This window comes from Hippopotamus amphibius, chromosome 2 (genome assembly GCF_030028045.1).
Source record: "Hippopotamus amphibius kiboko isolate mHipAmp2 chromosome 2, mHipAmp2.hap2, whole genome shotgun sequence".
Lineage (NCBI taxonomy): Eukaryota > Metazoa > Chordata > Mammalia > Artiodactyla > Hippopotamidae > Hippopotamus > Hippopotamus amphibius.
The window spans coordinates 183762080-183775488 of NC_080187.1; the positions used below are offsets into that span (position 1 = coordinate 183762080).

The 13409-nt window shown below is 39.9% G+C and overlaps 1 protein-coding gene across 3 annotated transcripts in view; it reads left to right on the plus strand.

The window, feature by feature from the left end:
* The window catches only part of EIF2AK4 (eukaryotic translation initiation factor 2 alpha kinase 4), a 96780-nt gene that overhangs the window by 73262 nt on the left and 10109 nt on the right, over positions 1 to 13409 (plus strand). For 2 of the 3 annotated variants that reach the window (XM_057721640.1, XM_057721642.1), the window contains 5 exons: positions 2595 to 2765; positions 3197 to 3331; positions 6130 to 6237; positions 6831 to 6959; positions 8519 to 8605. In XM_057721640.1, the coding sequence (XP_057577623.1) occupies positions 2595 to 2765; positions 3197 to 3331; positions 6130 to 6237; positions 6831 to 6959; positions 8519 to 8605 (630 nt within the window). The remainder of the gene's footprint in view (positions 1 to 2594; positions 2766 to 3196; positions 3332 to 6129; positions 6238 to 6830; positions 6960 to 8518; positions 8606 to 13409) is intronic. The other variant, XM_057721641.1, reaches the window with a different exon arrangement.

Here is a 13409-nt window from a genome sequence, read left to right on the forward strand (position 1 = left end):
TTACATTTGCTCGCATTGGCAGTGAGAAAAATCTCATGGGGTAAATAGGTTTGTCAGTTCTTTCTGTAGGTAGATTGGGCCCAGATCTTTGGCACAGTCACCCACGCTTGAGTCCCTGAAAAGCAGAAGACAACAGGGATTTCTTACATTTTCCTGAATATTTATATAAGAGAAGATTTTTTTTTTTAACTTTGCCAGAACCCTTCTAGACCTTGGTCTGACACTCAATTACATAATCCTGTGGTGGTGAGCAAAATTCACTCATGGGGTAGATTAGAATATGATTTTCCGCAGGCCAGGCAGAGTCATTCAGATGTTTGGACACCTACAGTGTGTCAGGCACAGTGCTACGTATATAAAGAGGAGTTGGTTGAAGAGTCCACAGACTGCTTTCAACTTCTTCATTCATATTGGCCTTTAAAAACCATGAGGGCCCCGTACAGCATGTATCAACCCTCAACTCTTTTTTTTTTTTATAAATTTATTTATTTATTTTGTTGGCTGCGTTGGATCTCTTTTGCTGTGTGCGGGCTTTCTTTTTAGTTGCGGTGAGTGGGGGCTACTCTTCGTTGTGGTGTGCGGGCTCCTCATTGCTATGGCTTCTCTTGTTGCAGAGCACGGGCCCTAGGCATGTGGGCTTCAGTAGTCGCAGTACATGGGCTCAGTAGTTGTGGCTCACGGGCTCTAAAGTGCAGGCTCAATAATTGTGGTGCACGGGCTTAGTTGCTCCACAGCATGTGGGATCTTCCTGGAGCAGGGATCGAACCCGTGTCCCCTGCATTGGCAGGCGGATACTCAACCACTGCGCCACCTAGGAAGCCCCAACCCTCAACTCTTTAAAACAACTTTCACAGGGCACCATGGTTTAAAGAAATCACTCAGATAGTTTGCAGGTTGGGAAAGTAAACCAGATACATAACACTAGGAACTCTAGAAATTAAACCAGATTACCTCTTAAATGTTAAATATTAGAGGAGACGTTAATAATTACAAAGTGACCCCAATGGCATAATGTTGTAATATGGAGAACAGTATGTACATAATACCCTACATGTGTACACAGCACACACCCATGTGCAGAAGTCCTGTGTATAAATGACACGAAGGATCTGCCCAAGAAGCTGCCCAGTTCAGTGACTCCCTACCCAAGAGGTTCTTTAAACTAATGTCGCATTTCAAAATATTTCACACTTGCACATGATAGCTGCATTGGTTGCTAAAATGTCAGCTGCTTTGCTTTTTGCTAAATCTCTACCCACAAGTCATTTGATATTAAGCATTAATTCGAAGTTGTGTGTTTGATTAGTTCAAAATGAAAAATTAATATCTAATATAGGCATATGGTACTCTCATTATCTTAAAAGGGAACTCTAAGAATACGAGTAAAGAGAGTGGAAATATTGCAGGAGAGTTTCAAATATCTGGTCCAGTCTTTGTATTTTACAGATGAGGTACCTAAGGTTCAAAGAGATGTGTGAGTTATCCCAAGTCTCATGGAGTTTAGTTGAAGATAGGGTGAGGACCAGAATCTGAGGGTGTTAATTCTAGAGCTTCTGGTGGTTTATTAATGGGGTGATATAATGTTAAAATTTATTGAGGAGAAAAAATTTTTATTAAGAAGAAAAAAATTTTTTTAATGAAAGACAATTTTAAAATTTAAGAAATTTATCTTTAATATAGTAAAGAAATTATAGATTTTAACAACTGGATTTTTTAAAAAATATAAGTGATTTATGATTATTAAACTATATTAAGCTAAATGTTCATTCAGCTCTTAGTTTCCATGTACCAGGTTTTGCCTGCCTGTAGTCTCAGAGTAGCCACAATTTTGTTTCTTAGTTTTCACCTTAGCTCCTGGGAATCTTTTTTTCTGGTTTTATGATCATAGTTATTTCCTCTTCCACCTGCTGTGTGCCAGGGACTGTGCCTGGCCCACAGATAGGTCACTGTTAGCCACTGCCCCGTCCTGGGGAAGGTGATGAGTACAAGCTGGTGAGAGCTAGGATCTGAGATGAGGTCTGAGCCAGATGAAGGAAGGATCAGGGGGCTGCCTGTAGGAGATGGTATCCAAACTGCATCTCAAGGCTACAAATAGGAATTATTCAAAGGGAAGACAGGGAATTCCTTACTAATTCAGTGTAGTATTAGAACGAGTCAGACTTTGCCTTCCTGTCGCCCACTGATGTGCCTGTGGTAATGGGAATTCATGAGTATGAGGAAGTCAAAGAGGAACAATACTGGCCTGAATGTATATGATGGAGGCTTTGCTAGTACCAGGGTCTGCTCTGCTGGGGTCAGCATTTGCTGTAAGTGTGTGCAACTAAAAATTAACTGTGAGTAGGTACCTAAAGCACTTGAGGTGCTTTAGAGTTGTTGGAAAAGGATAATCCTTGGGATTGTGGGAAAGACTAAAATTACCCATGACCACAAAATCCACCCTTTCGGGGGTGCAAAAGCTCTGCCACGCCCCCCACCCCCACCCCACCTTCCCCACCCACCCACCCCCTCCACCCCCTGTGTGTAAGAAACACACTGCAAAGTGAGTCTTTCTTGTCATGGATTTTGGAAGCTAACTGTGCCTCTCTGCTTTCCAGCTGTGTCGACTCTACAAATTTATTGAGCAGAAGGGAGAGCTGCAAGATCTAACACCAACAATAAATTCATTAATAAAACAGAAAACAGGTGTTGCCCAGTTGGTGAAGTATGGCTTAAAAGATCTAGAGGAGGTTGTTGGACTGTTGAAGAAACTTGGCATAAAGTTACAGGTTTGGCAACTGTTTGATCCTGGCAGTGCAGATTTGTAGCACTTATAATAGCACAAGGAGGAAATGGGTTTTATTTTATAATTGCTAGTAAGTGTTTTATTTTTCCACAAGAACACTGCTTTCTACATTTTGGAACATTTAATATCTAGCAATAATTTTGGTTTAAATCAGAATTTCTTTGCAAGCATCACAATTCCTATTGTGCAGCAATTTTTATTACGTCAGCCTCAGAGAAGTGGTTATTCTTGAAGAGAACAGAGCTTCTCTTACTTGGCAGGCTATAGTTAAACAGACCATGTGCCAGATCTTACTGAATGTTTTGTTTATACTAAATAGAGTGTTCTGATACTAATGATGGAAAATGGTGTCTTCAGCATTGCACATTCTAAATCTCGAGCCCTTGACAATTTGTGCGGCATTTCCCTTGACAGGTCTTGATCAATTTGGGCTTGGTTTACAAGGTGCAGCAGCACAGCGGAATCATCTTCCAGTTTGTGGCATTCATCAGACGGAGGCAAAGGGCTCTATCTGAAATCCTTGCAGCTGGTGGCAGATATGACCTGCTGGTGAGGGCTTACCCTGTATTTGTTGACTTGTTCAGATTTAATTTTATTTCTTCCTCAACTTGTCATTTTGAAATTTTTCAAAACTACAAAGAAATTGAACCACTGGTATAATTGAACACCTGTATGTATTTCATCTGGGACTAGAAATGTCTTGTGCATTACATTTGTGATGTTTTTAACTTCTGTTTAAGTAACTGTAGGTTTACAGGATGTTGCAAAGATAGTACAGAGAGGTCTTGCGTACTTTTTACCCAGTTTCTTCCAATGGTTAAAGCTGGCATAACTATAATAAAATATCAGACCCAGAAAGTGGAATCCATACACTGTATGTGTCTTATTCTGTGCCATTTTTTCACACTTGTAGATTCCCATAACCACAACCACACTTGAGATACACTGCAGATGGAATACAGAACCTTAATCCCCTTTATGTCCCCTACCCCATCCCCCATTTATAATTGTATTAAATATTTCTTCAACATATATTGAGGTCCGCATAAGACAGTATTGTGCTTTTTGCTTCCAATGAGAAGCTCAAGAAAAAAGACAGTATGTACCCAAAATTTCTGGGTTCTGATGAAAAACTTGCTGTTATTTCAGTTATTTTTCCCCATAGGAAAGGTGATTCTCACTCAGTGCTTTTAAGATTTTTTTTTTTTCTTTAGTTTGACATTTAGTTATGATGTATCTTGGCATGACTTTTTTTGGATTCGTCTTGTTTTGGATTTTCTCAGCTCCTTGAATCTATAGGTTTGTCTTTTGCTGATGTGGGTCCCCCACCAAGCCCCAGCAGGCATCAGAGAAGGCTAAATGGGGAGCCAGGACTTCCATGCCTGCCTGGGGGGTAGTGCCGCTCCCCGCCCCCACCAGCAGAGTCAGTGGAGGCCAGGATCCCTGACTTCCACCGCCACCCAAGCAGTAGCAAGGGCCCCCTCCCCTCTGGGGTGGTGCTGGAGGAGGCTGCGTGGGAAGCTGGAACTTCCACTGCTATCCAGCATAGTATCAGTGGAGGAATGTTTCAGGCGTTATTTCTTCTACAGTTTTTTCGGCTTTACCTTCTTTTTTCTCTCCATCTAGGACTCTCATGACACAAATGTTAGACCTTTTGTTAGGCTCCTGTGGTTCTGGGACATTCTGCTTTACAGTTCAGTTTCTCTGTTGTTGAGATTGATTTTTATCTTCGATTTCTCTATTTCCACTGTTATCTTCATTTATGCTGTTGGACCCATCCAGTGAGTTTTTTGTCTTCTACTTCTTTGCTTAGACTTGCCTTTTTAAAAATTGTTTCAAGCCTGTTTATAATGCTTGTAGCATTTTTATGCTGGTTGCCTTAAAATCTTTGCCAGATAATTCCAACATCTATGTCATCTCACTGGTGTCTGTTGATTTGCCTTTTCTCATTCACTTTGTGATCCTGGTTCTTGTTATGGTATGCGGTTTTCAGTTGTATCCTGGACATTTTGAGTCTTACATTATGAGACTCTGGAACTTAGATCTTCTGCTTTAGGAGGCCTCCTCTGATACTGCACTGCTGGAGGGAGGGCGGGGGGTGGGCGTGGGGGTGCCACCTTGCTGCTGTCGGTTGGGGGTGAAGATCCAGCTTCCCACTCAGCCTCCTGCGGCACCACCGCAGCGGGGCAGGAGCCCTTGTCACTGCTTGGGTGGAGGTGCAAGTCTGGGATCCTGGGGATCCTGGTCTCCACGGACACTGCTGGGGGAAGCATCACTCCCAGACAGATACGAAAGTCCTGGCTCCCAATTCAGTTTTCTCAGACGCCACGCTGCTGGGACTTGAGGGGCCTCCTTCCATCTGGGTAAGGGTGAATGTGTTAGCCCCCACTGATGTTTGGCTGGAGCAGGGCAGGTATTGTCTAAAAGCTTTCTGTCTTGCTGGGTTGCCCCTTTCTTGGTTTTTTAGCCAGAGAGGGCAGACTTTCCTTGGGGCTTTTTTGTTTGTTCTCCTTGGCATTTCTGGGTTGACGGTTTCTCCAGCACCCAATCCAGGGTATATGGGTCAAAAACCAAACCCAGGGAACTCACCACATGTTGTTCCTCAGATCCCATGGCCCCTGGTCAGCCCGCCATCTTCTCTCCACTTTGAGAGTCGTCTTTTGTGTGTTTTTCATGTAACATCCAGGGCTTTTAGCTGTACTTATCAGGAGGAATAGGGAGAGACGTACCTACCCATCTTGGTCCAGAACCTATGTGTGCAACTTTAAATTGTGTAGTAACATAAAGTAAGTAAAAAGAAACAGGTGGAATTAATTTTAGTATATTTTATTTAACCCAGTCTATCCAAAATAGTATGTAAGCCTGTAATCAAATGTTTTAAATTATTAAGGAGCTATTTTATACTTTCTTCTAACTCTTTACAGTTAGCATCTCTTTAACCTGATATACCCAAAATACTATTATATTTCAACATGTGATCAAACATCTAAAAATTATTAAGGAGCTATTTTACATTCTTTTCCATCTGAGTCTTTGCAACCAGTGTGTTTTACATTTACAGCACGTCAATTCGGATTAGACATTTCAAATGCTCAAGCCCCATGCGGCTGGTGGCTGCCAAGCTGAGCAGCGCAAAGCTAGATGCAACATTCGTTAACATTCCCTGAATTTGCATATGTGCTTGCTTCTCTCTCTTGCTACACACACACCTCCACATACACACCCCACACACTTGAATTTGTTGAACCCTTTGATAAGTTACAGTACATGCCCCCAAATCATTTCTTTTCCTATAATCACACTTTCTTCTCCATTTCATAAGCAGAGCTATATGTCTCTCTCCACAGATTCCCCAGTTTAGAGGACCACAGGCTTTGGGGCCAGTTCCTACTGCCATTGGGGTCAGCATAGCCATAGACAAGATAACTGCTGCTGTCCTCAACGTGGAAGAACCCGTAAGTTCCAGCTTTTCTTTCCAGCATGCTTTGAGATGTCTTTCATTTTATAGTCATTCACAAGGAGCCCCAGACGTGGTAGCTATAGACAGAGGTTTTGGGAGATTACCTTTGCCGTGAGAGACAAGCCTAAATCTTGGTGTCAGTACTTAGTCTCTGCTTTCTAGCTGGGCGATCTTAGTCCACTAGCGTTACTCTCCTCGTCTGCAATACGGGATGTAAATGTGAGATATTACACTTGTTAGCAGACTCATACAAAGCCCTTTGTTCATAAATACTGCTGTATTTTACAAAGCTGGAAATGATTTTTTCCCTATGTTTCAGGCAAGATTAGTTTTCCCAGAGAAAAAGAATATCTTCCTGATGACTTAAAAATAATTGCAACTACCCTATCTTAAAAGACTAATATAAAAGTTTTTTGACTGTGTCATTTTTTTTTTTTTTTTACCATGTTGTCTTGAGGCAAAGACTTCTGCATTTATGTTGCTGTACACGATTTTAAGATGCCTATTTTCACATTTGCGCTGCCTCCTTGGTCTCACATATATGCCCACAATCTCCCTCTAAATGTCATCACTCTGTTTCTGATCCAGGTTACAGTAAGCTCTTGTGACCTCCTGGTTGTAAGTGTTGGCCAGATGTCCATGTCCAGGGCCATCAACATAACCCAGAAACTCTGGTCAGCGGGAATCACAGCAGAAATCATGTATGACTGGTCACAGGTAATGAGACAAAAAGCGCCTGTGAGTAGAATGCACATAGTCATGGCTTCAATAGGAAATCATCCTCTATGGCTTTAGTTTTTGCCAAACTCTTTATCTCTGTGGTTTCAGTTGCTTCCTGTATGGGTTTCTAATTGTTGCAGTAACAAATTACCATAAACTTAGTGGTCTAAAATAACACTTATTTGTTGTCTTACATTTCTGGAATTCAGAAGCCTGAAATCAGTTTCACTGTGCTAAAATCAAGGTGTCTGATAAGGGTGATTCCTTCTGAATGCTGAAGTGGAGGAGAATCCACTTCCTTGCCTTTTCCAGCTCCTAGAAACCTCCTCCATTCCTGCTTATGGCCCCTTCCTCCATCTTCCAACTCAGCAGGGTAGCATCTTCTTTCCTCTCTGCCGTTTGCTTCTGTGCTTCCATCTCTAACTGACCATCCCGTCTCCCTTTTTTCAGGACCCCTGTGATTATACTGGGCCTATCCAAATAACCCAGGATAATCTCATCTCAAGATCTTTAACTTAATCAATCTGCAAAGTCCCTTTTACCATATAAGGCAACATAGTCACAGGCTCCCAGGGATTAGGATGTGGACATCTTTGTGGGGCCATTATCCAGCCCAGCACACTTGTCAAAGGCATCCTGTGTTTAGTGTGTTTGTAGCTTTATATCCTCAGACTTCCCACAGCAGGCCTAACACTTGCTCTGAGTGTGGAGGTGAGGAAGATGGCACCACTGAGCACCTGCCTACCCTGTAGAAAGGGGCGCCTTTAGATAACTAACCTCTGTACAAGCAGATCGCAGAAGGGGCTGCACTCCCAGGTGGTCCTCCAAGTTGTACACATGTTCACTCACACTCGTGGTGCCCCAAAGAGTGAAGAGATGCCCAGGGAAACAGAACCCTACCCTCCCACCTGCTTCTTCCACATTACCTGCCAAGAGCCGCTGCTGTCCGTTTTTGTGTGTGTTATGTAAAAATTCATGTCAGAAGTATGCTGAGCAATAAATTATCATCATTTGACAGAGCAGTATCCTATGCCATTTGTTTACTTGTTTCATAAATTGTTAGAGAAGTGTTCTGTCCTAAAGTAAAATTATAAGCTCAGTAACAGTGACTTCAGCCCTGCCCCGGGGCATCTCCTGCAGACTTCTCTGCTCTGATGCTCTTTCGCTTTATGCTTCAGTTCTGCTTTTCACCTTCTACTATTTCTTTTGTTGCCTTTGCTTTCCCCAAAGGCCTTTTAACCCTCTGTGTGTGTATGATGTGTATTCTTGGCACCTTCTATCAAGATGTGAAGCTTTTGAAAACCTGTTACTATGTCCTGACCACTTTGAATGACCTGGCCTCTTAGACCAACAGTGAAAGCAAAGAAAGCAAAAGAAGTCTCGTTCCTCCTTTGAATTCTGTACTCTCCTTGCTTAATATTTATATATTTAATATTTTTATAAACCCTGAAATCAGCATGTTTAGTTACTCACTTTGAGAATCCACTGAACACAGTGTTTTCATTCTCCTTAATTACTTGAAGCTGTTCTAGCTGCTCTGTGTTTATTTGTTTCAGTCCCAAGAGGAATTACAGGAGTATTGCAGACATCATGAAATCACCTATGTGGCCCTTGTCTCAGATAAAGAAGGAAGCCACGTCAAGGTAAAGACCAGAGGAAATCTTTCACAATTCTACAGTCAGATTTCCCAAACTGTGTTAACCATGGAGCACCCAACCTTCCCACTGAGGTCCTGGCCTTGGGTGTGGGTGGAAAGCCATTATTTCATTCTCCTTTTGAATTGCTAGGCCTGTTTTTGGAGAAAGTGTGTAAAATAAGGAAGAGAGAATCTGAATTTAAACACTTTTCTTTGAGGTTAAAAAAAGTAAAACTTAAAAAACTATAGCTAAGTTTTTTCCCTACTTTTTTCCCCTTGTTCTCTTTGTCCATCTAAGAAAATAATAATATTAACTATAGCTGATACCTGCTGGTTGGCATATCCTCTGGCTACTTCCTAACCGATTCTACTACGTTGCATTTAACTAAAATGCTCATAAATATATCACCTCATAACCTTTATTTCTATTTTTAAAGGGAAAAAAATCAACATATTTTCCTCTTGCTTTTCTCTTGTAATGTCTTTGTCTGGTTTTAAGAGCAGAGGGATGTTGGCTTCATAAATTAGTAGAATCTTCTGTTCTCTGGATAACTTTATGTGTGTAGAACTGGTATTATTTCATCCTCAAATATTTGGTAGAATTCCTCAATTATTTGGTAAAACCATGGGGACCTAGATAAAGAGCTATCAGGTTGCCTCTTTCTCCTTAAATGAGTTTTGGTAGTTTGTATCTTTCTCAGAATGTTTCCATTTTACCCAAGTTTTCAAATATTCCCTTCCACTATCTGTAGGACCTATAGCGATAGCCCCTATTTCATTCCTAATACTGGTAATTTATGTCTTCCCTTTTTCTCCCCTCATCACCCTGGTTAGAGGTTTATCAGTTTTGTCTTTTCAGAAAACTAGCTTTTGATGTCATTGATTTTTCTCTATTTTTTGTTCATTCGTTTTGTATTTTATTAATTTCCATTCTTTTTTTTTCTTCATTCTGCTAAATTTGGATTTAGAGACGGTCACTAATTGAGGTTTGCTTTGTAGCCACTCTGACCATCCCTGCCTTTTTATTGAAATGGTTAGACCATTAATATGTTGTGCAATTATTGAAACAATTGGGTTTAAATCTGCCATTTCACTATTTGTTTTCTGTTTGTTCCAACTGTTCCTTTTTTTCCGTTTTTTTCTCTTTTCATGCCTTCTTTTTAGATTGAATAGTTTTTTTTCCATTTTATCTCTACTTTTGGTTTACTAATTATAACTTATTTTTGGTGGGATTTTTTTTTAGAGACTTCTCCAGGGTTTATAGTATGTCTTTAACGTATCACATTCTGCCTTCAAAAATATTATATGCCTTCATATATAGTTGTAAGAACCTTAAAACTGAATATTTCCATTTCCCCTCTCTCATCCTTTGTGTTACTGTTGCCAATTTTTTTCTACATGTTATTAACTTCATAGTACATTGTAAGTATTTTGGTTTTAATTACTCAGTTATCTTTTTTTTTTAATCGGCTACGTTGGCTCTTCATTGCTGCACACAGGCTTTCTCTACTTGTGGCGACTCTTCATTGTGGTGCGTGGGCTCCTTATTGCAGTGGCTTCTCTTGTTGCAGCACATGGGCTCAATAGTTGTGGCTCACAGGCTCTAGAGCACAGGCTCAATAGTTGTGGCACATGGGCTTAGTTGCTTTGCAGCGTGTGATATCTTCCTGGGGCAGGGATCAAATCCATGTCGCCTGCATTGGCAGGCAGATTCTTAACCACTGTGCAACCTAGGAAGTCCCTAGTCAGTTATCATTTAAAGAGGTTTTTAAAATAAGGGAGAAATGTCCTTTATGTTTACCATTTCTAGAACTGCCTATTCCTTTGTGTTCAGCCAGATATCATTTTTTTTCCAGATCTTTATTAGAGTATAATTGCTTTACAATGTTGTGTTAGTTTCTGCTGTACAAGAAAGTGAATCAGCTATATGTATACATATATCCCCATATCACCTCCCTCTTGAGACTCTCTCCCACCCTCCCTATCCCACCCCGCAAGGTCATCACCAAGCATCGAATTGATCTCCCCGTGCTATGTAGCAGCTTCCCACTAGCCATCCATTTTACATTTGGTAGTGTGTATATGTCATTGCTACTCTCTCACTTCGTCCCAGCTTCTCCCTCCTACCATGTGTCCTCACATCCATTCTCTCCATCTGCATTTTTATTCTTACCCTGCCACTAGGTTTATCAGTGCTGTTTTTTTAGATTCCATATATATGTGTTAGCATACGGTATTTTTCTCTTTTGTGACTTCACTCTGTATGATAGACTCTAAGTCCATCCACCTCACTACAAATAACTCAGTTTTGTTCCTTTTTATGGCTGAGTAATATTCTATTGTATATATATGTGCCATGTCTTCTTTATCCATTCATCTGTCGATGGACATCTTGGTTGCTTCCATGTCCTGGCTATTGTAAATAGTGCTGAAATGAACACTGTGGTACATGTATCTTTTTGAATTATGGTTTTCTCAGGGTATATGCCCAGTAGTGGGATTGCTGGGTCATGTGGTAGTTCTATTTTTAGTTTTTTAAGGAACCTTCATACTGTTCTCCATAGTGGCTGTATCAATTTACATTCCCACCAACAGTGCAAGAGGGTTACCTTTTCTCCACATCCTCTCCAGCATTTATTGTTTGTAGATTTTCTGATGATGGCCATTCTTACGAGTGTGAGGTGATACCTCATGATGGTTTTGATTTGCATTTCTCTAATAATTAGTGATGTTGAGCATCTTTTCATATGTTTGTTGGCAATCTGTATGTCTTCTTTGGAGAAATGTCTATTTAGGTCTTCCGCCCATTTTTGAATTGTATTGTTTGGTTTTTTTTTTATATTGAGCTGCATGAGCTGCTTGTATACTTTGGAGAGTAATCCTTTGTCCATGGCTTCATTTGCAAATATTTTCTCCCATTCTGGGGGTTGTCTTTTTGTCTCATTTATGGTTTCCTTTGCTACACAAAAGCTTTTAAGTTTCATTAGGGCCCATTTGTTTATTTTTGTTTTTATTTCCATGATTCTAGGAGATGGGTCAAAAAAGGATCTTGCTGTAATTTATGTCATAGAGTGTTCTGCCTATGTTTTCCTCAAAGAGTTTTATAGTGTCTGGCCTTACATTTAGGTCTTTAATCCATTGTCAGTGTATTTTTGTGTATGGTGTTAGGAAGTGTTCTAATTTCATTCTTTTACATGTAGCTGTCCAGTTTTCCCAGCACCACTTATTGAAGAGGCTATCTCTTCTCCATTGTATATTCTTGCCTCCTTTGTCAAAGTTAAGGTGACCATATGTTCATGGGTTTATCTCTGGGCTTTCTACCCTGTTCCATTGATCTATGTTTCTATTTTTGTGCCAGTACCATACTGTATTGATTACTGTAGCTTTGTAGTATAGTCTGAAGTCAGGGAGCCTGATTCCTCCAGCTCCATTTTTCTTTCTCAAGAGTGCTTTGGCTATTTGGGGTCTTTTGTGTTTCCATACAAATTGTAAAATTTCTTGTTCTAGTTCTGTGAAAAATGCCATTGGTAATTTGAGAGGGATTGCATTGAATCTGTAGATTACTTTAGGTAGTATAGTCATTTTCACAATGTTGATTCTTCCAATCCAAGAACATGGTCAGATATCATTATGATTTCATTTTCCTTCTGCCTGAAGAATTTCCTAATATTTCTAATTAGTGCAGGTCTGTTGGTAATGAATTCTCTCAACTGTTATTGGTCTGAGAAAGTCTTCATTTTGCCTTCATTTTTTGAGAGACATTTTTGCTAGGTATAGAATTCACTATTTACATTTTTTTTTCACTTTAAACATGGGTTTTATTGTTTTCTGACCTGATAGTTTCTGTTTAAAAGTCTGCTTTGATCTTCTGTATATAATGTTTCTTTTTATTTTCTGGCACCTTTTTAAGATTTTCTTTTGTCACTGGTCTTCTGCAACTTGAATATGATGTACCTCGGTGTGATATTCTTTATATTTAATACTTGGTATTCATGGAGCATCTTTGAACTGTAGATTTATAGTTTTCATAAAATTTGGAAATTTTTCATACATTATCTCTTCAAATATTGTTCTGTCCCTTTTCCTTCTGATTACAGTATGTTAATCATTTGATATTGCCCCACACCTCATTGAGGCTCTGTTTTTGGTGGATTTTGTTTGTTTTTTCTTGCTCACTATGCTTTATTCTGGATCATTCACTTATGTTTTCTGCAATATCTTAGCTGCTATTAATCCCATCCAGTGCATTTCTTAGTTCAGATATTGTAGTTTTTTCATCTGTACAAGTCACATTTGTGTCTTTTTTTTTTTTTTGTCTTCCATTTCTCTTGTCACCATGGTTGTTTCCTCTATATTCTTTATAAGATTTATAATAGTCATTTTTAATTCCAACATCTTGACATTTCTGGTCTGTTTATGTCTACTGATGTTTCTCCTGGTTATGAGTTATATTTTCCTTCTAATTTGTATGCCCAGTAATTTTTGGTTGTTTGTTGGACATTATGAATTTTCCAGTTTTTGGTGCTGCGTTTTCTTATGTTTCTATAAATCCTGTTGGACTCTGTCCTGGGATGTAATTAAAGATCCTTGGATTCTGTTTGATCCTTTCTAGGCTTGATTTTAAGTTTTGTTAGGGCAGGTCCAGGGCAGCCTTTATTTAGTCTAGGTCTAATTTAGCCCCACTCCTAAGGCATTGCCCTGTGGAGGATTCTGCCTGCGGCCCCATGCATTATGAAGTCTCTCTACTCTGGTAAGAACGAGAACTATTCCCAGCCATGTGGATTTCAGAAATTATTATGCCTACTCACTTC